The sequence below is a fragment of the Phoenix dactylifera genome, chromosome 5 (assembly GCF_051530095.1).
Source record: "Phoenix dactylifera cultivar Ajwa chromosome 5, Ajwa_hap1_PhDact_Kaust_v1.1, whole genome shotgun sequence".
NCBI lineage: Eukaryota > Viridiplantae > Streptophyta > Magnoliopsida > Arecales > Arecaceae > Phoenix > Phoenix dactylifera.
The window spans coordinates 28,812,129-28,838,475 of NC_143194.1; the positions used below are offsets into that span (position 1 = coordinate 28,812,129).

The 26,347-nt window shown below is 38.5% G+C and overlaps 3 protein-coding genes across 12 annotated transcripts; 2 read left to right on the forward strand and 1 right to left on the reverse strand.

The window, feature by feature from the left end:
• The first annotated feature begins 1,258 nt into the window (after window positions 1-1,258).
• Window positions 1,259-8,960, forward strand: LOC103703333 (uncharacterized). The gene is made up of 4 exons (XM_008786149.6): window positions 1,259-1,929; window positions 2,043-2,587; window positions 2,717-2,808; window positions 8,542-8,960. The coding sequence occupies exons 1-4, from the start codon at window positions 1,839-1,841 to the stop codon at window positions 8,546-8,548; spliced, it is 735 nt and encodes a 244-aa protein (XP_008784371.4). The 5' UTR covers window positions 1,259-1,838; the 3' UTR covers window positions 8,549-8,960.
• On the forward strand, window positions 8,546-19,390 carry LOC103703334 (bidirectional sugar transporter SWEET2a-like). 10 transcript variants are annotated; one of them, XM_088722162.2, is made up of 11 exons: window positions 8,546-8,611; window positions 9,136-9,275; window positions 9,421-9,860; window positions 9,945-10,151; window positions 12,701-12,894; window positions 13,154-13,190; window positions 13,298-13,514; window positions 13,615-13,773; window positions 13,876-13,995; window positions 14,155-14,284; window positions 16,681-17,195. In XM_088722162.2, the coding sequence occupies exons 5-10, from the start codon at window positions 12,831-12,833 to the stop codon at window positions 14,266-14,268; spliced, it is 711 nt and encodes a 236-aa protein (XP_088578288.2). In that variant the 5' UTR covers window positions 8,546-8,611; window positions 9,136-9,275; window positions 9,421-9,860; window positions 9,945-10,151; window positions 12,701-12,830; the 3' UTR covers window positions 14,269-14,284; window positions 16,681-17,195. The 10 variants fall into 10 exon arrangements, 8 of the variants coding, with proteins under 8 accessions (XP_088578288.2, XP_088578289.2, XP_088578290.2 ...); XM_088722163.2 differs by lacking the exon at window positions 8,546-8,611 and having other exon boundaries at window positions 9,416-9,860; XM_088722166.2 differs by lacking the exons at window positions 8,546-8,611; window positions 9,136-9,275 and adding an exon at window positions 12,424-12,497 and having other exon boundaries at window positions 9,720-9,860; window positions 10,089-10,151.
• A 92-nt stretch (window positions 19,391-19,482) lies between these two features.
• On the reverse strand, window positions 19,483-20,356 carry LOC103703419 (uncharacterized). The gene has a single exon (XM_088722169.2). It carries the CDS (start codon window positions 20,205-20,207, stop codon window positions 19,515-19,517), a length of 693 nt encoding a protein of 230 aa, XP_088578295.2. The 5' UTR covers window positions 20,208-20,356; the 3' UTR covers window positions 19,483-19,514.
• Window positions 20,357-26,347: the final 5,991 nt, after the last annotated feature.

Consider the following 26,347-nt stretch of genomic DNA (forward strand, 5'->3'; position numbering starts at 1 on the left):
GAATAGAGTGGGTTATACAAGTTTACACAATTATTCGTCTTTAATTGGACAGTATTATAATTTATATGACTAAAGCAGTCCAAAATTTTATTCAGATTAATTCAGTTTTAAGTCCCCATTTCTGCCATCAAATTATTGTTCATATTCAAGTATTTCAATAACCTATGTTGAGACCAAATAAGAGCTCCAAACTCTGGTTCCATGAGGAGTTTGCTAAGTTTGCTAGCTCATAAAATGCACAAAGATTCAATCATCGCTATGAATCACCCTTCATATCATCGCTTAGTTGGGCTGTTATGACAGTTGGAGGTTGGTTGGTGTGATATATGGATGGGTCCCGGTCTTAATCTACTGCCCAAAGCAGTCACTAAACGGTAATTTAGTGGGCCATCTCTAGCTTTTTCCTGAATATATGGGTTGTGTTGTTGGTTTGGATAATTCTGGCCAAGCTGCACAATTTTTGGAAGCTCCATCTAAAAAATAGCTTTTTAAGTCTTTGATACATGCAAACAGATCTTGTGAAAAAATAGCTATAAAGTCTTTGGCTTGGGCATGGACACTTTGGTGCATGAAGCACAGCATCTGAATCATGACTAACATAAATAAATTATAAAAAATGTTAGAATCCGGCCTTGGGACACCTCATGTGTATTTATTGCATCTCAAAGTTAACATCAATGGTAACATATCAGCGGATGAAGCATATGGAAGAGTGGGATTTGTGATCAGATACCACCATGGCAGGTTGGTTGGGGCAGAAGATCGGCGCTTCTCTGGCTTGACTGTCATTGAGGCAGAGCTTCGGGCAGCATAAGAGGATATCTCTTATGCGAGGAGGGTACTTGATGTAGACAGGATATACCTCTAGAAAAATTTCTCCATAATGATCGATTGGATACTGAGAGGTGATTGATATGAGAATGGTCATCCACTGATTCGTGAGACTCATAGACTGGTTAGAAGGTTGGCCTCTTTTCGGACAGCATGCGTGTATCGGCATACGAACAAAGTTGCAGACTATATCGTCTTCTATATTGCTCGATATTTTGGAAAGTTTTTTTGGACTACTGCCACTGAAATTTTCTCCCTTTTGTATTATTTTATTATTTTTGATTTGGCATGATGTGCATATATAAGAGTTATATGAATCCCGTTTTTTGTTTTAAAAAAAATAATAGTGTTGACCCTTTGAATAATGTCACGCCGTGTTAGCATCGTGTCCACTTTACAACCTTGTGAATCTGTCACGCTGGTGCTTGTAAGCAATATTTTATCAGGACATTTGCCGACTACAGCTAGATTAGTGACCACACGACGAGTACTTGTAACTAAATTGAATGGTGATTGACGTCGTCCGCAGATGCACCGCGCGATGACCTTGAAACGTAGGTAAGCCTGCATGCCATTCATGAAGAGAGCAGAACTGCGGGAAGAGGGGCACCATAGACAAATCCTCTCATCTACTTCTTCGAGGCTTCGGCCCCCACCGTTTCCAGCCCTTCCATCTTCCCTCCCCCACCTTCCATTCCCCCCCCCTCGTCTCCTCTCAAATAACTCATCGAAAAGACCGGCCGACATGAAAGGCGAAAAAAATTCACAGAATCTTTCCCCTTCCATCTCTTTCATTCCAGACGCCTCCCCTTCCCAGTAACGGCTGCTTTATCTTCTCGCTCGCTACGCAACCAAATCCTATCTTTTAGACTGGTTTCGTGATTGGCCGGAAATAAAGGGTGCGGTGGCCCCCCTCGACAGTAGCAGCCCCCATAAGCGCTGTCTTCTCCCCGCTCCCTCTCCTTCGCTGGCACGTTCTCGCCAGCTATCAATCCAATCACCCCATCATGCCGTCAGGTGCGAAGAAGAGGAAAGCCGCCCGGCGGAAGAAGGAGATGGGCATCCACCTACCAGATTCTCCTACCAACCCTTCTCCTGGTCGCTCTCACCTTTCCTCTTCGCCCCCCCCCCCCCAGCTTTTTCTCTTATTTAGCCTACTTTTTGGATGAAATGAGAACCTCCCTCTTTCTTGCGTTCTTTACTTGAGCCAGGCAACGGCGAGAGCCACGACTCCAAGGGCGAGACCAGCGACGAGGGCGAGGAGAGGAAGGGCGAATCTCCGAGATCGGAATCCATCGTTACCGCGATGGATAGCTCGGAGAACGGCCAAGAGAAGCCTGGTGAGGAGACCGCCAAGGTGACCGAGAATCCTTCAAAGGAGGAGAAGGAAAAGGAAAAGGTGGTCGAGGAGGAGACGGTGGCGATACCTGTTTCCAGGGAGGCTGAGGATGTGAGTGTCGAGCTGGCCCCGTCCGAGAAGGAGGAGGTGGGTGGCGGCGGCGGCGAGGGGTCCACTGAGGTTGCGGAAGAAAAGACGGCGGCGGCGGCGGCGTCGGTTGTTCCTGTTAATGAACCCGTTTTTGTAACCGAGGAGGTCGTAGAAGCTGCCGAAGCTGCGGCGGTGACTTCGGAGGCTCTAGCACATGAGAGTGAAGTGAAGCCGGTGCCTATTTTCGACGCTCCGGTGGATCCGGCTATCGAACAGCCTCAGCCTCGTGAGAGTGGCGAACTCTGCCATGAGAGTGAGAGATTTGAGGTAACTATCGAGATGTTAAAGCAAGCGTATCGGATTGACTGTTTCTATTATGCCTGCTTTATGCTCCACTACGGATTGACTGACAAGAATGTGCTGATTTTATTTGGGATTGATTCGAAACCCCCTTAGGCTTCCCCGGCCCCACCGGTGGAGCATCGCGCAACATGGTGGAACTGCTGTGGATTGTTTGATGTTTTTACAAGCTCCAGAGATGCTACCAGGTTAGAAAACTGCTAGAAACTCGTTATTTCTTATCCTTTATTAGAAGCAGCCAGTCTCCTAGACATGAAATTCAGAGTGCCTTATTGTCATTTTCTTCAAAAGTTAATTTAGATGTTTGCAGAGCTTATTCATCACTAGTTATGTGCATAGTTTGGTGAGTTTATCAATGAATTTGTTTATCTTTGGTTTTCCTTTTCAAAATTGATGATAGTGTAATGAGAGAACACTGTCATTGATGAAATAAAGGCTGAAACATGAAAGGATAAAACTTGTAGAGCCAAATAAGTGACATAACTATGAAGGATAAAATTACAAATGGATCCATCAAATTAAGTGTGAAGAGCACCAGTAGACTATTTGATGCCATATAAGGTCTTTGGGGTGTTCACTGTGGACCAGAGATAGCACAAGCAAGGAGGAGGTCAAAGATATAGGAGTCTTATGGCTGAGTAGATCAAAGAATGCTATGGTGTAAGGCTGGGAGCAGCATTGAATTTTTTTGAAGATATTTTACATTTGAGTTGAACTGTTTTGGATGGGAACCAACGAGTGAGAAGGATTCTCAAAGCAAATCCATAGTAAAAGGTTCTTGGCGTTTGAACTCTATGTTAACTGTTTGGTGTTAATAAATTGATTTTATTTGTTGAAATGAGTTTGGCACACTCATCTCTGTCCTTGACCATGCACCTGTTTTCTTTTAACCTACAAATTAAAAAGGACAGTATTATGACAATGCTCATTATGTGTTGTTATATTACATATTTTCTGTGGTATTATGATAATACTCGGATAAAGTTGATATGAGAAGTAAAAGCCTATGTTAAAAGATCCACAATTGGCATGCTACAATGTACTAGCAAAACCTGCTACAGTTCTTTTACCTTTAGAATACTGTAGTTGCTTTCTTCAGGGAAGTACAATATTTTACATCTTAAAACATACATACATATGTATGTGTGTATGTATCTATATATGACCTTCAAGATAAACCTAGCAACTTCAGCTATGCTACAACATGTGACCTTTTTGGATATTACTACTATCAAATATAGGAACCACAAAAGCTTAAGAAGTTTAACACAAACTAATATGGAAGTTAGACGCAAAACATGAGGCACCTTGTAAGTATTAAATTAGTAACATTCATTAAGAATGGGGAATACGAGGGGGTAATCTAATGTATAAATGACACGATTGATGGACTTACTATACAGAGAAGTTGAGCACAACAGCGTGTGGATATACTGCATTAAGTCCCATATCTCATTGTCATGCAGCAAAATTATGCAACTTGTGCACAGCCTCCTAATGATATTCATCTTTTCATTTTTATTTGGAGATTAGTCAGACAAAAAAAAATCTTGCTAGCACTTATTGGAGTGTCTCATGTGAAGCAGGGGTCACCTGCCTTTTGGCCTAACCTGGAACTTAGCCTTTTTGGGTTAGGTAGACTCAGAGGCATAGATTTTCATTAATATGAATGGGTACTGGATGTGGTTTCCATTACAAGGAGCAAACCCTGCAACAAAGATTCATTTGTTTGAGTGATTTGTCCTGTTACTTCAGGGTGCAGTGCTTGCTAACGAGGGGGTGTTTTCTCTTTCTTTGAATTAGGAGATCTGTAAGTGCACTGGGTATTAGATCAAGCCATTGTTTTTGTTCCAATGATTATTTCATGTTAGATTCTAATTGTGCCCCAATTTATTAGCTTTGAGCACAACATAATGTGCAGTGCCCATGTTGTATTTAGCATTGTTGGTGCAGTGACATGCATTGAAATGGAAAGATATGCAATAGTGCTTAGTCTGTGGAGAAGAGGTAACCACACTCTCTTGATTCTTGGAAGCGCTTAGTCTTCATCAATGAAATCAGGTTTCCAACATTACTGGCCGAGTAGCTAAAGTAACCTCTTCTTCATGGTCTACCAGTAATAGTTTGTCACGTGAAGAATATGTTTGAAAACCTATTAGTTGAGGCCCATTTGTTATGATTCCTTGCCTATTAACAACCATTATATAGAATTAGTGTTTAGCACATGCTATGCACGTGGCTTGAGGAGAGTGAACAATGTGAGAAGGAAGAAAAAGGCAGATAAATAGAATGAATAAAAAAAGTTGGCTGCGATAAATTTGGGATTTGAAAGATCATGTTCAGATATGTGGACCTCGAGTATTTTTTACTTTCTAGAATTGGACTTTAGTGGTTTTCTATATTTTTTCGAAGCTTTAAATGCTTTTTAAAATAATTTCCTTTTCTGATTGTATTTGAACTCTAAGAAGGGTAACTTAGTCATCAAATAATGCTACTACATAGAGGTATTTGGTCACAAAGAAAAGTATGCTCACAAAACCTTATCTCTTTATAATAGTAGAGATGGTAATTATACTAATTGGATGTTACCAAATCAAAATATTCCAACATTTCCTCTCTGTTGAAGAATTGATGTCAAAGCATCCAAGCTTGAATTTGAACTATACTGTTAATTGTGATTCTATGCTTTTGCGAGCATGTCTGCCATATGTTCTTTATAATTAACTTTTAGGATTAAGCAACTTTGTCAGTTCTTTCATTTTCAGATAAGAAGTTATAATCAAAGATATTATTGCTACTGAAAAAAGTTCAATGATGTTACTGCTTTGATTACTCATGAGAAACATAATAAGCAGCAATTTCACTAGTAATTGTGATATCACAATGTAACTTTGTAGTCTTTGACTTGGCACTTCATTTTAGCCGAAGTGACTTCAACGACCAGATCTCACATGTTGTATAAGACATTATGTAGTGGGGATCTTTCACTAGGGTTCCTTGCATAAATGTCAAAAGCTCTTTACAAGCTCACATTCATGAATGATCCTGATAAAACAAGCATAATATTGCCAGCTCTTAGAAATGGAACAAAATACCATTTCATACCATAGTTATGTACTATATCTACCATTCCAGTAGGCTATCAACACGTTGTTGGGGTTCATACCTGTTAAGCCATCCGTCTGGATCCATATAACTGAGTATTGACTTGTGCAAGTTCATGCCATTTTGGTACATACTGTACAAGCCAATACATGGCGGCATGGGCATGAACCATGCTGCTCATTTCAAACACATAATCAACATCCTGAAGAATCTTGTTTCTGTAAAAGACATTTCAAAGCTCTTCCTTTTATTTTTATTTTTTCTGACCTTCTCTTTTGAATAATTCAAGGCTTTGTTTGTATACCAGATGTAGTGACCATGCAACATTATCAGTCTATACTGGACGAAAGGACAGAAATCAAGATAACCCATTCTTAGAATTATCCTTTTTGATTCAATTTGAAAACTCAAATTTAGATTATGTTAGTTTCCTTAATATCCAGTCAAACTGCAATAAAAGAAGATAGTGCATAAGAGGCATCACACATCTCCCTGGTGTATGCTAATGACATCCAGATGGTTTAGATGGGGATTTGATTCATTGATTACGATAGATAAAGGGGAGTTCTTTGATGTCTCTATTCCCCTGACAACATGGGTTTCAATTTGCAGCTTTGATACTTAATTCCACGTGATTTATTGTCATATGTATTTGGTAATGAAATGTTTAACATCATAGCAATTTCATATATGACTAATAGTTGTATGGGTAGATAGTATATTGCCAGGGAATGCCAAGTAGATATACATAAATCGGAGATTGTGAACATGTAGTTTGGTTTTCTCACTCTTAAGTTAGCATATGAAGAGTCCTCACCATCCATATATGTTGCAAGAATGATGAAGGAAAACCAAATCAGAGGGATCTGCCTTCTAATTATAAAGAATATCGTAATCGAAAGTTGAAGATGCATGGTTGTTAATAGAGAATTACAAGCGATACACCCTTACCCCACCATGGGCTTATCCACATATCTGACTTGGTGGACTCTCGATTTGAGTGCGTCTCACATGCATAAGGTGGTGTCCTGTCAGGGAATAGTTGGGAAACCAAGATCATGCGCTATGAAATTGATGTGATGTTTCCTTGCACAAGTAGAAAGCTTTGTATCATTTTTTTTTCCCACTATAAATGTTCTTTATTTATTCTAGGGAGTTAAATCCCTTTCGTTGTATCCATAATGCCTATATGGTGAAGAGTGATGTCTCTCTTTCTATTCTCACTTGAGAGTGACAAATTCAAGCATACATCTTTTACAGTATTACATCGTATCTGTAAACGTTGTATAAGAATGAGCAACAGAGGTCCATTAAGTGGGTTTTACCTGTCAATGTTAATGCACAGACTCAATTTACGTTTCAAGCATAAGAATATTGCCATGAAAAGTCCACGATGCATGGCTATGTACATGTGAAAGCAAGTGTCATCACATCAATTTTGTCGGTTTTGAACAGAGGCCTGTATACAGGGTATGGACTGTCCACCTTGTGCATCTGAGATCACGGGAATCTTGATTCTCTCGAGTTGGGTGTGTTGATTTATCAATGGACTCACATACCTCAACTTTTACAATATATACTAAATCCTGCTCCCGCCGCTACCCCTTTCATACCAGCGTCATGCTGTAGGTGTTGAGATAGCTATTTTAGTGGTGGTATTTAATGTTCACACTTGACAACGATATTGTAGTGCACGTGAAATACATGACATTCTACCTAGATGTGATTCTACTAATATATGATATTCCCAGTTACCAGCATTTCATGTACAAAAGTAAAGTGGTGAAATACTGTGGTGATTAGATGGCTTGTTTGGACCTGTGCACACTATCTGTTTGATTAAAGGCTGAAGTCGTGGTCGGGTTGGGCCATCTTGGTGACCAACAGCTTCTTTATATGTATACTGAAAGAGGGGGAGTGGTGGGAGCCAGATACAATCATAAAAACACGGGAACACCTGACCCTTATATGTGTGTCCAATTAAAAACTTAGAGAAGAGGCATGAATTGTTGTGAAAACGCCACAGAACTTTCTTCTCTTCAAAATTTAAGTATCTATTCATCATTTGATGCCTTTGACAAATAAATATCAGATTTTATAGTGAGTGTCTGTTTGGAATTTCTATTTAATACAATATACTGTCTTCTGTCAGTTGAAAATTATGACACATGGCTATTTTCTGTTGCTTATGCTAAAACAGCTTCTTTTTCATAATACACGAGTTCTCTAAATTTTCTTATGTGGCTTATGTGTTGTAGTTTAAACCAAGTTCCTTTGAGATGCATTTCCTACTCAGATTTCCTGGTAGGGGGTTCTAAGAAATGGACAACTTGGCTTCTCTAGAACTGAGAACTTTGTGGGAATGCAGCGGGAACTCTATTAATTACTCGCAGAAAACTGGAAACTATTTCTTAACGGTTTCCTTTTGTACTTATGATGATTTCCATGCATTTCTCACATGTTAACACCCATTCCATCTAAACTGCTTGTATTGTAACCACTCTAAATAACTTCTACTTGTATTTAAATCTGTATTTTAAATCTAAATTAATTTTCGTAATAATTTGAAGTTGTTCCTTGAACTGCCAGTGCGAGAAAAGACATATTTGCTTTTATGGCTTTCTGCCGCCACAAATACATATAATGGCTATCTGGCCATTGATGTTGTGAAACTGATGATTCTGCTTTCTTAATTTTTCTGTTCACTGCATGTGCTGCTATGTGCCATTGCTTACATGTATTTCACTGTATGTACTTTTTCTTTATACACTATTATGCCCACTTTAACATGTTTTTCTACCATGTCATTCAAGCAGAACTTAAAGATGCATCAAGAAAGAGCAATTCATGAAGATCTCTATATCAAAGCTAGGATGCTTTTTTTAGGTGGGTAATGAACGTAGACGACAAAGGTAATTGGATGGTCATCTGATGTGTGCTCTTATGGTTCATGGTTAGGATGCCAACATCATTGGCTCGTCAACTATTTCTGGTTTCTTTGTGCTGATGTCTGTATGATTTTTGATTGGTTTTCTGATGTAAAGTCTTGCACCATGCCAAAGTATGTCCATGCCTTTATTGCTGGAAAACCTTTCTGCTGCAAGGTGTGGATTTTGATCGGTTGCTCTTGTTGGCTTGATGTGCTTGTGAATGTGTACAATATCCATAAAACATATTCTTTTGGCATCTCTTGTCCAATTTTATCAGATGTCCCTTGAGTGACATCTTTTGTTTATTTCATGAGTGGTTTTTATATGAAAGTGTGATAATGTGACATCTGATTCTGTAATGTCAATAGACCACAGTAACCCCAATTAAGTTAGATTAATTGATTTACTGGAAAGCAACTCATGAAGCACAAAACCACATTTCTTCTAGATCAGTTGACGTGGGAAAGCTAATGACTGCAGAAAACAAGATGCTGTTCCCGCTGCATGCCTGCATTCCACCTTATACTGCTTGTTTTACTTGGAGAAGCACTTCAAGCTTAAATTGCTATTCCTTCTAGCAATAGATGCTACTGATTTTATTACATGCAGTTGCTCTCCAGGTAAGCATTCAAGCCATCTTTGCATGAACTGCATGAAGTGGATTAGTGAACTTAGCATGTATGGCCTACTTAGGCTACTTAACGTCGAGTGCTTCACCTTTCTGAGAATATGATCTTCTCGACCTGTAATTCATGGTCAGTGCAGAATTCACTGTCCTTGATGACAACCATTGCCATGGCTCACCATTTCCCAGTCCAGCTTCAGCAGGTATGGTAGTACTAATAACAGAAGGAGGGAAAATCTGCACAGGTACTTGCTTTATCAATTTAGGTTCTGAATACTAACTTCTAGCAATAGATGCTACTGATTTTATTACATGCAGTTGCTCTCCAGGTAAGCATTCAAGCCATCTTTGCATGAACTGCATGAAGTGGATTAGTGAACTTAGCATGTATGGCCTACTTAGGCTACTTAACGTCGAGTGCTTCACCTTTCTGAGAAATCCGATCTTCTCGACCTGTAATTCATGGTCAGTGCAGAATTCACTGTCCTTGATGACAACCATTGCCATGGCTCACCATTTCCCAGTCCAGCTTCAGCAGGTATGGGAGTACTGATAACAGAAGGAGGGAAAATCTGCACAGGTACTTGCTTTATCAATTTAGGTTCTGAATACTAACTTCTAGCAATAGATGCTACTGATTTTATTACATGCAATTGCTCTCCAGGTAAGCATTCAAGCCATTGGCATGAACTGCATGAAGTGGATTAGTGAACTTAGCATGTATGGCCTACTTAGGCTACTTAACGTCGAGTGCTTCACCTTTCTGAGAAATCCGATCTTCTCGACCTGTAATTCATGGTCGGTGCAGAATTCACTGTCCTTGATGACAAACATTGCCATGGCTCACCATTTCCCAGTCCAGCTTCAGCAGGTATGGTAGTACTAATAACAGAAGAAGGGAAAATCTGCACAGGTACTTGCTTTATCAATTTAGGTTCTGAATGCTAACTTATAATATGGTTGGAGGTCGAAGTGCCTTTTTTATTGAGTCTAAAATTTTGATTCGGATATCATTGGCAAAGGACAGAATCTGGCCGTTCCACCTTGCACTTTTATTAGATACCTAATGTCGGTTTACCTAGGTGCGGATTAAGGCTTAGATTCTTTCAGTCTGTGCCTCGGGATATTGAATCTCTCCAATCATATATGTCTTGTGAAATTTTAGACAATTGTTGTTTGATCTATGATGTTATAAAGAACATAGTTCACAAGAGTGGATGGTAGCTAACCTGATATTCTGTCCGCTTGAATCGAACAATCTAAGACTGGAAAAAACTAATCCTCAGGACTCGTAGGTCGATAAAAATATATCCCTTTTTATTGATCTTGTCATATGCATTTCACAAGATAGGATCATAGTCATCACCGTCCAGATTCAAACATAAAGCCTCCCCCACGCAGAAGCTGAGGAGCACTCATGTCCGGCTCTTTAGATTAATAAAAGCAATTGATGCAAAAGGAATTTATATTTCACAAATTTTATTGGGGATCATTGCTACGTAGGAATATCATGGGCCACATTAGACGTAATCTGAAATCCAGGCCCATGACACTCCTACTTTACCCTGGCGATGGGCTAAAAATTGGTCCTGTTCAATTTTATCAAATTTCCAGTCCAGGCCTGTTCTGGCAAATATTTTAGCCCAGCCTGTTCAATTTCATCATATTCTTCCTCGAAAAAAATCGGCCCGTTGTTTACTACCAAAAAAGAAAAAGGAGAAAAAAAAGATAATAAAGCTAAAGTGCACAAACTTTTCAACTTGCCAAATTCTAGTGGCTCTCACGGTGCTGTAAGCACGGGGGGCCAATTGTGACCACATATGGTCTTCGGGACCATCTCCGGCACGAGCTAAGAGATTTTCTTTTTTTTTGTAAAAATAGCAATTTATATAGCTCTATTATGAGTATATCCTGCCAAGTCACAAGAAACACGCGCTAAGATCTTTCGATCAATGTATTAAGGGTGAGCATAGGCAAGCTGTGCCCTGTCAATCAATTTAAGCCACTAGCATGCTAACTTCTAAGACCAGCAGTGTTGATCCATCATTATCTGTCTCATTGCTTGAATAGACGCAACCATTTTATAATTTGGCTGCTCTGCATAAATGCTGTTAGTCCAATTTATCTCTTGCGAGCTTGGACTGAATTCACACAGCGACACCTCGATCTAATATCAACCTTGTGTTTTGACATTGCTGTGGGGCTGGCTGCATGGCTTAGTTGTCCATAGAGAAGCGTGACTGTTAATGAGAGCGAGATCTTTTTTTAAAAAAAATTGGATTGAAAAAAGAGATGCCTAATTTTTAAAAACAAGGATATCGTAAATCACATTTTCAAATAAATCACTAACTCATGTTTTTTCTTTCGTGATATTATGATTAGAGGTGCTAGCAAATCGTGTTCTAGTCAGGTTTGGTCATACTCATATCTCGATCCAAAATGTGCAAGCTCGAACCCAATTAACACTCCACACCATGCCGAACATATGGGGCTTACCATCCATAGCAAGTCCACTGAAACTAGGACAAAGTTTGAAACCGGATCAGAGTTGTCATTGATCAAAAATGCTCTCCTCCCTCATCCAATCTTAACGGTAGGGAAGGGAGAGAAACTGCGAAATTTAGCCACTGAAGTAACGTCCTTTTCGTGGTGAGGGTGGTGTTGTTGCTGCCATAGTGCAGAGGCTTATAGCCATTTTGGATTCTGACGCTTTTTTTTATTATTATTATAAATCTTATTCGGATGGGGAAAGAGGTACATCGGCTTAGTTTTCTAAGATCAACAAAACAAAGCCCTTCATGTTTAAAAGAGGCTGGTATAGTAGAAAGTGTTGGCTTGGAAATTTTTGTGAAATTACTTAGAACTTTTAGACAATGAATGCTCCTACTTGTAGATCTGGATGAGGTTTTTTTTCTTCATTGTTTTTTCTTACGAGTATCAACATTTTCGATCCTAATCATCAGACATTTGGTTTGGAGCCACTTAGCTTTTTTTTTTTTTTCTCGCATTTGTTTCTCTTCCCTCTGAACAATGTAACTCCTTTTTATCTCTCATTTCTATTGTAAATATAATTAATCTTCAATAAAAGCTTATCCGTTAAAATATTATTTTTTTTTATTTTGTGGTACAATTTTGAATGTTAGATTTGGTCAAATGTTCGAGATATGGACGAGAGAATGTGGTCCGGAGAAACGACGGGGACTCCCGACAAGGAGCCGTACGGGAAACAATCATTCATTTTGATTTTTTTTTTTCTTTTTTCCGATGGAAAAGGCGACAGAGAAGCCACCCAAATTTTATTATAGATTTGATTTTTCTAAACACGGCAAAATAGAGAGAAGCTGGGTGCCCTTCAGATTTTGGGTGGGACCCCAACAAAGTAAGGGCACGCTTCTCACGTTTAATTTTCCTCCTCCGCAGACCTTATCATCCGCGATAAGCATCCTTCCCAACTTGCGTGGCGGAGAGCAGTTCACATACAAATAATAGGGAAGAGAGAGAGGGGGGTTTTTGTTTGACTTGCCTCTGTTAATTTGCTACCGACGAATTGATGATTCCTCCGGTTTCAACATCCGCTTTCTATGCCATCTGCAGCGAGGCTGCTGGAGTTGCTGGTATGCATTAATCTCTCTCTCTCTTTCTCTGTGTGTGATGCCAAGTGTGATCTGATGTAGTTCTGCTATTTTGGTGCATAAGATTCTCTTCTTCTAGAGAAAAATGGTGGCACCAACTCTTCAACCGTGACATTTAAAGGTTGATGGGATTTCATGCAACAATTTAGGAATTTTCCACACACATAAATGATGAACGACATGGCGACCAACAGGCTAACTGAGAACCCACTTAACTCTTCTCTCTTTCGCATGCTTGCAGGTAATCTTTTTGCGTTAGGGTTGTTCATCTCACCGATGTGAGTCCAAACTCCGCACCGCGGCTTCCCCTCCTGTTCCGGTTGTTGCATTGCAGAGTTCAATAATCTCGCTCTCATGTCATGTTTTGCATCATGTTTTTTTTCAGACCAACCTTCAAAAGGATCGCCAAGAATCGATCCACCGAGCAGTTCTCAGGGCTGCCGTACGTATATTCCCTCCTCAATTGCTTGATCTGCTTCTGGTACGGACTACCCTGTGTCGCCCACGGCGTCATCTTGATTGCTACCGTCAATTCCATTGGGGCTATCTTCCAGTTGGTGTATGTTGTTCTCTTTATTAAATATGCCGACAAGACAAACAAGGTACAACTTCTTACTTTCTTTCTTTCTTTCTCTCTCTTTGGAATTCCATTTGTCATGTTTATTGCTGTGATTAATTAATTTACTCCGTTATTGTGCGCAGCTGAAGATGGCTGGACTTCTGATATTGGTCTTCTGTGCCTTCGTTCTTATCATATGTGTTAGCCTCGAGTTGTTTGACAACGGGAGACGGCAGATGTTTGTTGGATATCTGAACGTCGCCTCTCTCATTTCCATGTTTGCATCCCCATTATTCATCATTGTACGTTCTGTTTCCAGTCGATCTATTGGCTGCTTGCTTTCCATTAGTATAGTGTTTGTTTTCATTCATTGGAGCATTTCTTTTGGTATTTTTGTTTGTCAGAATTTGGTGATCCGGACGAGGAGCGTCGAGTTCATGCCTTTCTATCTTTCTCTATCGACCTTCCTGATGAGCATCTCATTCTTTGCATATGGAATGTTGAAGCATGACTTTTTCATATATGTAAGAGTTTTGATGTATATTTCTTCATTTCTTGTTATATTCTTTTACAGCACATTGGAACTTAATTACTACAGCAATGATAGCACGGACAACTTGCAAATAGATTTTGCTTCTTCAACTAATTCTTGCTTTCTTTTTTTTTTTGCTCTTGAATTTTAGATGCCGAATGGGATTGGAACGATCCTAGGGGTCATACAGTTGTTGCTCTATGCCTATTACAGCAGGAAATCGAGAGAGGATTGTAGATTACCGCTGCTAGTGTCATGTGAATGATGCATTTGGCAAAGAGGTTAGATTGGCAACATGTATTCACTTCTTCTCTTTTCTGGAGTCCAAACATTCCCACAATCTTGGGACATCTCTATGCTAAACTTTTTCCAGTTATGCATCAGATATTGTTAAATCGGAACAAGAACCAATCACACTAGATAGAGTAGATCTACAAGTTGTAGCATGTTTTTAAATTATGAAACTAGGGAGACCATCTAATTTAGCTTGAGTGTGGTTTTACCATTAACTTATTTGGAAAACAAGACCGATGACTTTTCCTGATGGGGAGATTGAACTGCATGCTTTCGATACATAACGTATTCTTCCTCAAGGGGCATGTGGATTTCTACTACCAGAAAGTTATGCTGTTTCAGTTTGTATTCAGAGCATGTCATATCATAAATGATAAAAAAAAAAATGTTACTAGCAGTAAACATTTCAAGGATTGAATTCACTATCCCACAGTTGTCAAGTGTGTCCATTGTGGGTTGATCAGAACAAGGGCATTCATGGATGCATACACCTTTTAGTTGATAAACCTCTTCTGCCTAACTGTCCATATCCATGTTCAACAGAGAGAAAAAATATACAGGGTTTATCTTTCAAAAATCAGGATTTATGTACCGTACAACAGATTGCCTTAAAATACTAAGATTATTTAATATATGATTTTTTCTGAATTGTGCTACCAGAAGAATATATATGCTTCACAAATGCACTTTTGACTTGATTCAATAGAAGAAGATGTATTCTTATTCCAGAGATGTATACAGTATTGCGGAAATGGTATGATATTCATTTAACAGATTAGACACTATCTTTATATAGTGAAAACATAGCCTATTCTGATTTTCAGTTTATTGATTTAAAACTTAAGTGCTTATTTATGTTTAAGTAAGGTTATTTTAGTCTCTAATTCCAGAAAAACTTTGATCCCTGCTTCATTCAGACTTGTCGAACATGGATTAAGTTTTGAGTTGATTGTATGCCTATCTACCATTCTCCAAGTAGTAAGCTTCTCTTCTTAATTTTTTGAAATATCAAGCACATTTTCTATTTTTTGAGAAGGTCTTCAGGTTTCTTACTTTCTGGGCTGGTTTATTATCAGGTTTTACTTGTAAGTTTCTGATCAGTCACTTGCTGTGGTAGCTCAGAGCGCTTTATCAAGAATCAAAAGATTGAATAACAACTAAAACTTTACATGGAAGCTTCATAATTGTCACCTCTAAGTACTTAACATAAGCAAAAGTATGGAAACAAATTCATAACTATATAGTAATGAATGCATCAATTGATATAATGTCCCTAGCACTGCTATATGTTAACCATGCATAGGTATGGGCAGATGGATTTTGTTGCATGAGAGCATCTGAATAACACATTTAAGGTGAATTAGGATAAATATAGGAGAAAAGGGGACACTCTTACATCAATTACAAGTGATAAATTGCTGCTTGCTGGTAAGGACATGGATCAAAAACGAGTTAGATCCATAGACTTGCCATTCTTAGATGTCAAAAAGGACAGATGCCTAATAAGTAAAGCTGCAACTTGCACTATGATGCACCATGAAGCAATATCTTATATCTGGCTATAAAATCCAGCACATTTAGGATTTCCAAGAGTACATATTATAGCAGAAGAATCTCTGCTAATTTGGTCATGATCTATCTGATTGTTTACATTGTTAGGCTTTCATTTGTGGGCGTAGCTAAAGCTATGGCATGAAAATCCTATATTCCTTGGAGAACTCATGAAAATCGAAACCGCAACATATTCATTGACATCCAGTTAAAAGGCAGATATAAGGGTGAACTCATTATGGTAATATGAAATATCCCCTGAATTAATGCAAAATTTTGGACATAAATGGCATTTACATTAGATGAATGATTATTTACCATTCTTGAACAACTGGAAAGTTCAAGTTTTTATCACAAATTGTTCAATACTTACTCATGACTTATATATGAAATGCCCGTGAATTACAGACTGATGCTGTTATTTCTTGTTAAGTGGTAATGGTGCTAGTACCTTGATTCTGATATTGTTATTTTACCTTTCCTGTGCTTGCTATTGCATTTTCTATTTTTCTGGGAACCAAATTTTTTCTGCACTTCTGGCATATACTTTGAATTTCTTCCAAGCCAAGAATTTTCCCAACTGGCAGGAATATTCTTGAATGCTGAACTTCGGATTCTGGATAAAATTCATTTTGCTTCCATCAGGGCTACTCTTTGTTTCTCCGATGAGTAGAATGCATCATGACATTGTTTTGCCTATAGTTACCTTCATGAATATATTTTTGAATATTATTAAATTGTTCAATATTTTTTTTTTTTCATCCTTTTCGAACATCAGTTCACATTCATATTTTTATGATGCACTGAAGCAGTTCTTTTCTCCTTGGATCAGATATATGTGTTGTACCTGAACTGAGAAGTCAGCCAACTACGACCTCTGTATGAAGACCATTGTGTGGTGAAGTTTGACTCCTCGTTTTCATATATTGGGAGTAGTCCCAGGTAATACCCTGGAAAAGTTTATTTTAAGTGACTTATGGAAGACTATAGCGAGCATTTCTGCTGGTTCAGAATTTTCCTGGCCAAGGCCTGATGATGATGTCTGGTTTGCCTTTGTATGTACTGGTGTGTTTTGTTCTGTGTAGCCAGTCAAGCCAGTATTGTATTTGCATCTGTGATATTGAATTTTCATGCTGTTTTTTTTCGTTTTGAAGTGTCTTTCGACATGAGAAAACATTGCCTGTGAATTCTACATTTATTTATGTTTAATTATTTGCTTAATTTTAATTTAAAAAAAAGTCTTGTTGGTGTTTGAAGTGTCCCTACATGGAGGGCGTCTTTGGAAATTTTGTTAATCACATCTTACAAGCTTCCAATATAAATAGATCTTCAGATATTTTCTTTAAATTGAACCTTATAAAAATGAATACCAGTACAAAGGCCCTATGGGAAGCTTGTGTTCTTATGAGTGGATAGCTTTATGTATTTTTACCGACAGAATAACTTTTATTCATAAGCTGAAGATGCTCATCATGGTACTCCTAAGTCCTAAACCACCTATTTCTGTGATCTTGCATATTTTTGAAATGCAAGCCATGCAAAATTAGGTCTTAGATTGAAATTTCAAGAAATTCTGATTCATAGGATTGAAAAATTCTTTTCTTGAAGCACATGGTTATCTCTTACCTTATTATCTGTTTATTAGAATTTTGTTTTGTTTCTTTAAAGATCCAACATCTATAAGAATTCTCAATACTCAGTTCAAATATTCTAGACACACAAAGAAAAACAATTTTCAATCTAAAACGTGCACAATCACATCTTACTACTTTTGATCATCTGATTTTAATGGCTGAAGGATGTATTATTAAAAGAAAAGTTCTACAAAGGTGAATGTTAACCATATTGATAAAGTATTGTGCAATCATCGTAATCTCGTCAAGAGTTCTTGTTCTTACAGGGCGAAGAACAAAAAGGAAGAAGTCTTGTTTAATTGTTTCATGATGCACTGCAAGGTCATCACCTAACATTACCTATCTTAGGATCCTTGCTAGGTGATTTTAGATTCAAAAGTTAGTAGAACAAGGACTCTTGAATGCAAGTTTGTGATGGTAACTTGTCATCATTCTCTTCCACATAAAGGAAGAGAAGACATAAAGTTGATCTGGCTGATTCTAACAAATTAAACATTTTTGCTGTGTTTTGATTTCTTAACCCCAAGCTGTCCAACCTATTTAAGAATATGATTGTGAAATTATCTATGTTTTATGATCTCGGTGGATGGATTATTTATTGAAGATGGAGACATCATGCGATGCTCAATAAAACCGACAGAATTTCATAACATTCAATTGTTTTCCATGTGTTCTTATTTATCATTGTAATCGGTGATCTACTGAGCTAGCCACATATGGAAACTGAATCAACAGCTGAATTTTATGTCACTATGCTGAATTTAGAGTAACATCCTGTTTGTCGTGCCGAGTCAAAAATTTAGGGCCTGCTTGATATTGCTTTTATTTTCAAAAGTCCAGGAAGAAAAGGAACTAGACTGAATAAGTTGTATGATTAAACATTTTGTTTTTTCAAAATTGTTTGTAAAATCTTCATAGCTTTTGATAGCAAAGATTTATTGCTTTCAGAAAAGAATGAAAAAAAAATCAAAGGATAGCAGAAATTTTGTGCAAATGCTATCTTTAATATTAATATCCTTATGGTATTTCACTAAATCGTAGAGAAACAATAACACAAAAACAATAATGGTGCCAAACAGGCCCCTTTGTTGCTTGCTCAGCCATTCTAATTAGTTACCCAAAAGTTCTTTAATCACAATTTGCATCGAACTTTCTCAATCTAAACATTGACAGCAACCTAGATGCTTCTAATCCTTTATGTGATATCAATAGAAAAAGCAAAAATGATAAAATGAACAATGATTTCACATGTCTTAAACTCTTACATGCTTGCATATACCATTTATGTCTCTCCTCATCCAACTGTTTTTGTAGTGATGCTTGTATTACAAATATAAAATTAATAAGAAATTCCATGAAAGCAGCAGTCAATTTCCACTCGAGCACAAATGGAAGAAATAGCATATGTGCTAATTACTGCAAATGGATGTACTCATCTTCTACAGCTCAACAACTTTATTCTTCTTCTGCAACTCAACGATAATGATAAGGTATAGAGCATTTATAGCAAATCCTTAAGACTAGTCCCAACTGGTGTTTGTTTTGCCTGCGGATACACGAGAGAAATAATCACTGAGAATGGAAGTTATTTCTGGTCTGTTTGCTCTGTTCTAATCCCAGCATGACATGCAGTACTATTTTAGTTACATTTAATTTGCAAACAGATGCAAGGCATCAAACAAAAATGTGCAAGCCACTGGTATATTGAAGAAACATCCCTCACAATTTCAGAATTAGAGAACAGAGCCTCTACAAGGCAAAAAAAGAAAAAGAAAAAAAAAAGAAAAAAAAAAACTTCTGTTTTCATGCTGGTGAATTCACTAGTTATTAGAACTACTTGCCTACTTCCTTGTTTAATCTCAGAAGACTGCATGCTTCCCACATATATAGAATTATACGTTTCTGTGTTTATTTTCCATCCCTTGTGAACTTGGTATGGTAATGGACATCAGTACATATTCCAAGTACGTTGTATGGTATATTTATCATTCCCCTGAGGAAGAAGAACAGCAATGGACCCTAACTACAACGATCAGGGGGAAAAGAATTTGCTCACCTGATGCAGTGCGTCTTTGTTGGAGCTGTTGTGGAGGCGACGCCCGTGTTCATCATAGAGGATGAGACCGCTGAATCTTGGCAGCTCACATCTCTCCCCCATCAGTATCCTCCTCTGCCAAACGGGCAACCCCGTCGTGTTCTCACATCCTTCTGGTCCTCCTTGGTCATCCATCATCTCCATTCCTTCCTGCGACTTCTTACCATTCTCCAACTCCGCCTGCTCTGCCCCTTCGTTCCCATGCAATGAGCTTGTCAGAACTTTCTTGATCACTCCCCAACTGGATGCCGGCTGTTCATCTGCCGGCTTACCGTTGGGTTCCTTCTTGTTGGTAACTTCAGCAACTCCCCCTGCTTGCTCCGCAGTTTTCTCAGTGAGAATCCTCTTCTTTCGGAGGGTTGCTGATGCACAGAGTCCCACCATGGCTGTAGCAGCCAAGATGAAAAGAAGCAGAGCTTCTTGTGCTGAAGAAAGCTTCCATTGGTGTGTGGGATCGCTATGAGTGCCCATTGTTGCTTGCTTGCTTGCTTGATGCTCGGCAGTAGTAGTTCGTTTCTTGAACTGAGGGAGGAAAGTAGGTTTTAAATGGGTGTCAAGGCTGGTATGCTGGTGCTCTCTTCGGCTGGGTTCTTCTGAAGTAATGCTAAGAATAAATGGGCTTTCCTTCATGTGCGGGGTTCGCGTGAGCGTCGCGGCGGACCTGAATGCATACTCGGCATTTGCCTTGTTAATACTTAGCCGTTGGGGCTGCACCGTTTTGGAAGCGTTGGTTCGCTCACGGGAGTTTGTTTCTCTGGGTTACAAGTCGCATGAGAAGTTGTTTGCCTCCCAATCTTTCCTTTCACATGTCTCCAGGCAGTACCAGGAGCAAACCTAAGGTTCGGCTCTACCGTCTTATTATTTTACCCAAACTGGGTACAACCCTGGGGGTTGCAATCTGTGCTCGAATCTTGAAAAATGTTTCCCCGATCACTTTTTTGATGTGGCATGACGCCATCTGTGATGCATCGCTCCCATTAGCCTGCAAGCTTGGCTAGGCAGTTGCCGCGATGAGGGGCATAACAAACAATCAGCCACAAGGAAACCATCCTTTGGTCTTTGATATAGGTGATTCTTGAACCAGTTCTTTGTGACAGACTGGGGGCACCTCCACTCTAGTTTTCCATAAATGGAAAAAAGAAAAAGAAAATAAATGCTTTGGAGATCCTTTCTGCTCCAACAAAAAGGATGCTTTTTTTCATTTTCCAAATGAAATTTTCTAGATATGCTGCTGGAATGGCCAATAGTTAGCTCAGCTGCTTGGCACCACTCTTCTAAAGATAATTATCATCATATAATAAAAAAATAAATAAAAAAATTAATTTAATGTATGGTATCTTTTTAGTAAAAGCACAGAAGAATTGAGTCCACTAATCCCAAATTCCAAGTTAAGATATAAGAAAATCTAATTTAGATATATTTTTTAAAAAAATAGGTTGCCGAATATTTTCTCAAGTTTGGGCTTCATATGCAATACCCCACATTCTTTTTGAAAAGACTAGTTAGAATATATTATTTAAAATTTTTGGTATTGTATAAGTATTCAAGATCTGCCTGATGCATAGTTAATATAAAACCAAATATTCTTATATATATATATATATATATATATATATATATACACCTGCATGATTTCTATTTTCTCCAGGCTAAATGTGATGGACCAAATTGTATGGGCCCGGTGTTGGCTGGACCGGCCCTTTGGACCATTACTGCGTGCATTGCGCGTGCGAGGGGAGAAAGACTCTCGATGGGAGTCTATTTTCTCCTCCCGTGATTCAATGAAAGAGAGAGTTCTACAGCATGCTAGACTTCGGAAAAACCTAGAAAAATCCATATAAATCATCTTTTGGTCCTCTCTAGACACTCCACCATCGAAAAATACCCTTCCAATGTGGCCGATTTTGAGCTTTTCGCTGAGAATCCCTTGAGTTTCTGTTGAGATATTTTGTCTGACCACCATTGATACCTCACCGAAGACGAGGTAAGGACCGCTGCCCTTCTTCTTCTCTCTTTTCTGGTTCCTAGGCCATCATCACTATTGCTCGGATTCAAGCCGGCAAGTCACCGGATTTTCTTTGAAACAAGGTCTCCCCTGTTTTGACCGTTCGTTCCTTTGTTTGCCATCCACCCTCGGGCATGCCTCGTCTTCCGGATCGCCGTCGCTGTCTTGCCACCGGAAACCACCGTGAATCGCCGCTCACCGGCTACTACAACCATCTGAGATGGCTCTCCACCTTCCTCTGTTTTGAGAAGGAGAGAGAGAGAGAGCCTTCACGGTTCTCCTGCCCCTCTCTCTTTCCTCTCTCCAATTTGATGGGGAGGGCTTTTGTACGTGCACCGTATATAGTCAGTCGATCAAGGTGGGCCCGTGCGGGCTGGTACATATTGTGTGTGAGTGTTGAGATAAAAAAATTTCAACACAATCACCTAATTGTGGATAAATTGGTACAGAGATGTATCACTTACTAATGATTAAATTAAATAAATTACATTATCGTCTATATGATTGCGAATGTTTATATATGTTGGTATTTGTATTATGCACTGAAGATTTGATGTTGCTTAGATTATGATGTTATTTATTCTAGCCTTGTATGAAACTTATTAATTTGTGCTTAAGTATAGTAATCATGTAGAGTGTGTATGATTTAAAGAAAATCATGATTGTATGAAGGGACATGGATGGCATCTGCATTGATTGGCCATGCAAAAAATATGATGTATGTGTTGTATGAGGCTTGAGCTGAGATGCGACATTGTGTTTGACCTACTATAGGCTAGAGTATGGTTGTAACTAGTTTAATACTGAAAAGTCAATTCCAATAAATGAACCGCACTTAATCATAGTTGTGATATAATTAAATTGAATTTTGTATAATTATAAGAGTAGGGAAAAGGAAGCATCTGAATTAGCCGGCCATGTGTGGAACGTAGTGTATCGGTCGGGAGTTAATATATGATATTATGGTTGTCAGCCATGAACGGAAGCATGTCATATGTTTGGCCTGCTACGAGCTGAAGCATGGAAATGACTATCAAATCAAGATGGTAAATTGTGTTTAGTCAAATTTTGTATAACTATAAGATCGAAGAAAAGATGGTATCTGGGCTAAGATGCGATATGATGGTTGCCGGCCATAGGCAAAAGCATGGTGTGTGTTTGGCCTACCACAAGTTGGAGTATTGGCAGGATTAGTCTAGTGCCGGAATGATAATATTGTGACGATCCGACTTGTGTCAACCATATAATGATAAGAAATCTCACTGAATTACTATTAAATAGAATTGTTGATTGGGTAATATATGATGTGTATAATAGAACTATGGCAATACATGACATACATCTCAAGACTTCTATTATGGTGATATATATATATATATATATATAACTGAGTTGTTATATGGTTAAAACTTGATGTGCGTGCTGGCATGGCTTATATGTATGTTATATAAATACATGCATTAGATTCGTTAAGCATTTATTCAAGTATCAAATTGTTGATGTGAATCTTGCTATTTTTCTATTAGTTATATAGTTGTTAAAAGCTATTTTTCATCTTCATGTTGGTATACATGCATGGAGGATTTGTACTAGGCTGTAAAGCTCATATATCTTATTGCATTTTTTTTTCTTTTTTTAGAGTCGCAGGATGCCTAGTTTCGGATGAGTTTGGGCATAGAGTTCAAACAATGGAGCCGTTGGTTAGATAGTTGATTTTCTGATATCATATAAACATTTAAAATTTTGTAATTGAATAAACTTTGCTATTTGCTAATGGTGGATTTAATTAGTTGGATTATTATGGTTAAATTTCATGATTTAATTTGATTTTTCTTGTGTTATTACAATTGTACTGGTCATATAGGCCTTGCATGATCTGTAGGGCATTGCTTGAGGGTTCATATGGCTGTGTCACATGGTAACCTGAGTGATGGGTTGAGGATGTGATACTAAGGATCTAAATCTAATCACAAACATTATGATCTGTCCATGGTCAACCCAAACAGGCCATGTTGCAGTGTCTCTTAGTGCACATGGGCCATCGGTCGAATCCATTCCAATACTGTTTGCAACAATTCAGGACCTCACCCAAGAAAGCTAGCCGAATAATATTTTTAGGGTTGCTTGGTTCTGTATAAATACCTAAGACTATATAGTGCATACCCGTCTTGAGATTAAACACAAGTCCACATAGGTCCTCACATCTTGTGTCATACCCACCGGGAAGCCACTTGAGCTGTGAACTGGTCAGTGAGACATGCTATGAAAATTTTCATAGCATCAGATTTTAATTGGAGTTCTAATTCTAGTAACCATTAGGATCCAAAATATTAAGCTTTTGGAATCTTAGTAGTTAGTTAGCGTGGTATCAACATCTCGAGTTTAAAGATATTGATATTCTTTCAAACCATAAAGAGTTCGTTTTTTTTCTACTCTAAAAACAAAATATCCCACTTTTGGTTAGGGCTGTTTGAAATCTGCCCCAAATGCACTTCTCCGATTTCGTAAGAGCGTCAAGGCTGTGGGTGGGTGTAAATGCTCTATGTCGAAATCCTCCCATCAAACTCTTCCTTTATTTCCTCGCTTTGGCATTTCCGTGCCAATGCTGAATTTCCTTATGAAAATGATGCATCACAAATGCCCCGCCAAATCTCAATCCTGATCTTGCAAACGTTGATGATATTTTCTCCAAAGCATTCCGCCCAGCTATTCTTATTAACGGCGCTCTCATTTTTCTTTTCCCACTGGCCAATATCAATAATAATTCAATAACATTCTTATTCATTAGAGATCGTGGAACAAAGGATTTCAATATTAGAATCATTAGATAGTAGATGTATATATACATATAAAGATCTTCAATAAACACTGTTCTGCAGAAGGCACTCCAATAATCATTCATAAGCTGGGGAACTCGTTGATACCAAGGCGGATCATTGGAGACTGACTCTGTCCTAATTTTGTGTTTTTCCTGTGTCTTGGATCAAACAGAGTATGGATTCGCTTCGTTTTGTTTTGTTGTGAGCTCTTTAGCAGGGCGCCGAGCCTATTGTTATCCTGCAAATAGCCCATTTTTTAATGAAGAGAGGAGAAGCACATCGCTTCCTCCCATTCCCCTTAAAAAAAAATGGTGAGCAAAATTTTTAACTTAGGATAATGAGAACTTGGATTCAAAATTCACTAGCTCTTCATAGTGTTTATAACTCAACAACTATCTGGCCTACATGTCAAAAAAAGAAAAAGAAAGGAAATAAAATAAACACTATGAAGAGCTAGTGAATTTTGAATCCAAGTTCTCATTATCCCAAGTTAAAAATTTTGCTCAATGTCTCAACGAAACGTGTCGTGTCTCCGACGTAATTCATGGGTTCATATTACCACTCCAAAAGAACGCAGAAACTTAGTGAAGCCCACAAGAGAAGTTCACCTACGTCATTGAATCCATTGAAATGACAGCTGTTACACTGTTGTAGTAGGATTTTATAATTAATTTAGAGTACCTTTGCCATGTTATAAACAATATATATGTTACACTTTTGTTTTTGTTTGAAAATAAGCATTACACCTTAATTTTCAAATTAGACTTGCCCACGTCATCACGAGTAAAGAGAAAAGCCAATCTCCTCCAATGCAAGAACTTCCATAGATCTTTCTTTCAACCAATAACCCTGCTCATACATGCAACTTTGGTGCTGCAACTGATATATATATAATATATATTTCTTAGATCTTGATTCTTAAATCTGAAGTGATGCAAGATACAGCAAGAAAAGGAATTAGTGATCTAAAGTTGTGCCCGCTTTATGGCAGATGATGAGTTGCAGTTACGCCAAAAATCTCTGAAATCTGCTTCTAGAGAAGCTAAGCTCATTACAGTTACCAAACAACTATCAAGATCTATGGAACCCATGGAGGCAGATCCTACCAAGGAAGGAGAAAACACCAACCGTCAGTGTATTTGGAAAGAAGTGAAGCGAGATATGGCCTTTGTCATATTTCGAATTAAGGAGGGATATTGCCTGGTGTCCAATCGTAACAAGAAATGATGGTACACTTTCTTGTGTGTGTCCCATCACCAATCATTTGGGAGCTTCACGTAAAAAATGTAATATATATATTGCCACCTTAATTCCTTGTCGAGCATTACTTGTGATTCGCCCCTCGTCCACTTCCTAAATCTCAAACATCTAACTTTATATACGTCCTTATCCGACGAAACGATGAAAGAGAGAATCACGTAAGAGATTCATTTGCTCCAAATTTCTGCGAGCCACCTACCAACCAACACGCGAAGGATACCATACGAACTCGTGTTTGACGGCTGCACCGGCATACAAGAATCCTGATCATTAATTAAGATGCATGCATTGTTTGAATAGAATGGTGGTGGGAAATGTTAAGGATTACACCCCACAAGTTTTTGAGCGAAGATTAGACTTCATATTTAATCTAGTGCCAAGGAAAAGAACGAAACGATAAGGGAAAGGGTTTCTATCTGACCTAATGTTACCTAACTAACGCAACGAAGATATTGGAAATTGATGATAACTGGAAGCTTATAAGTTGTGCTGCCTCCACTTCGTAGAAGTGATGAAGAGATGGAGGAATGAAGTGAAAGTGGACAGCACGAGGTGTGGATTAGTTAAGGAAAGCTGAGCCGGTTGTTGATTTCGGACGAGGATACCACGTCGAGCTTTTTTCTGCGACCCTCCCTAGTCCTGTACGAACGCAGTTTCAAGTGCGGAGATTCTCTGGATGCATGCTT

Excerpts from the sequence above, each read along its gene's own strand:
- LOC103703333 (XM_008786149.6), top strand. The coding sequence starts at position 1,839 with ATGCCGTCAGGTGCGAAGAAGAGGAAAGCCGCCCGGCGGAAGAAGGAG. Across the intron at positions 1,930-2,042 it reads TCCTACCAACCCTTCTCCTG|GCAACGGCGAGAGCCACGAC; the intron begins GTCGCTCTCACC and ends TACTTGAGCCAG. Across the intron at positions 2,588-2,716 it reads ATGAGAGTGAGAGATTTGAG|GCTTCCCCGGCCCCACCGGT; the intron begins GTAACTATCGAG and ends AAACCCCCTTAG.
- LOC103703334 (XM_039129007.3), top strand. The coding sequence starts at position 12,831 with ATGATTCCTCCGGTTTCAACATCCGCTTTCTATGCCATCTGCAGCGAG. Across the intron at positions 13,034-13,153 it reads TTCAACCGTGACATTTAAAG|GTAATCTTTTTGCGTTAGGG; the intron begins GTTGATGGGATT and ends GCATGCTTGCAG. Across the intron at positions 13,191-13,297 it reads GGGTTGTTCATCTCACCGAT|ACCAACCTTCAAAAGGATCG; the intron begins GTGAGTCCAAAC and ends GTTTTTTTTCAG.
- LOC103703419 (XM_088722169.2), bottom strand. The coding sequence starts at position 20,207 with ATGAAGGAAAGCCCATTTATTCTTAGCATTACTTCAGAAGAACCCAGC.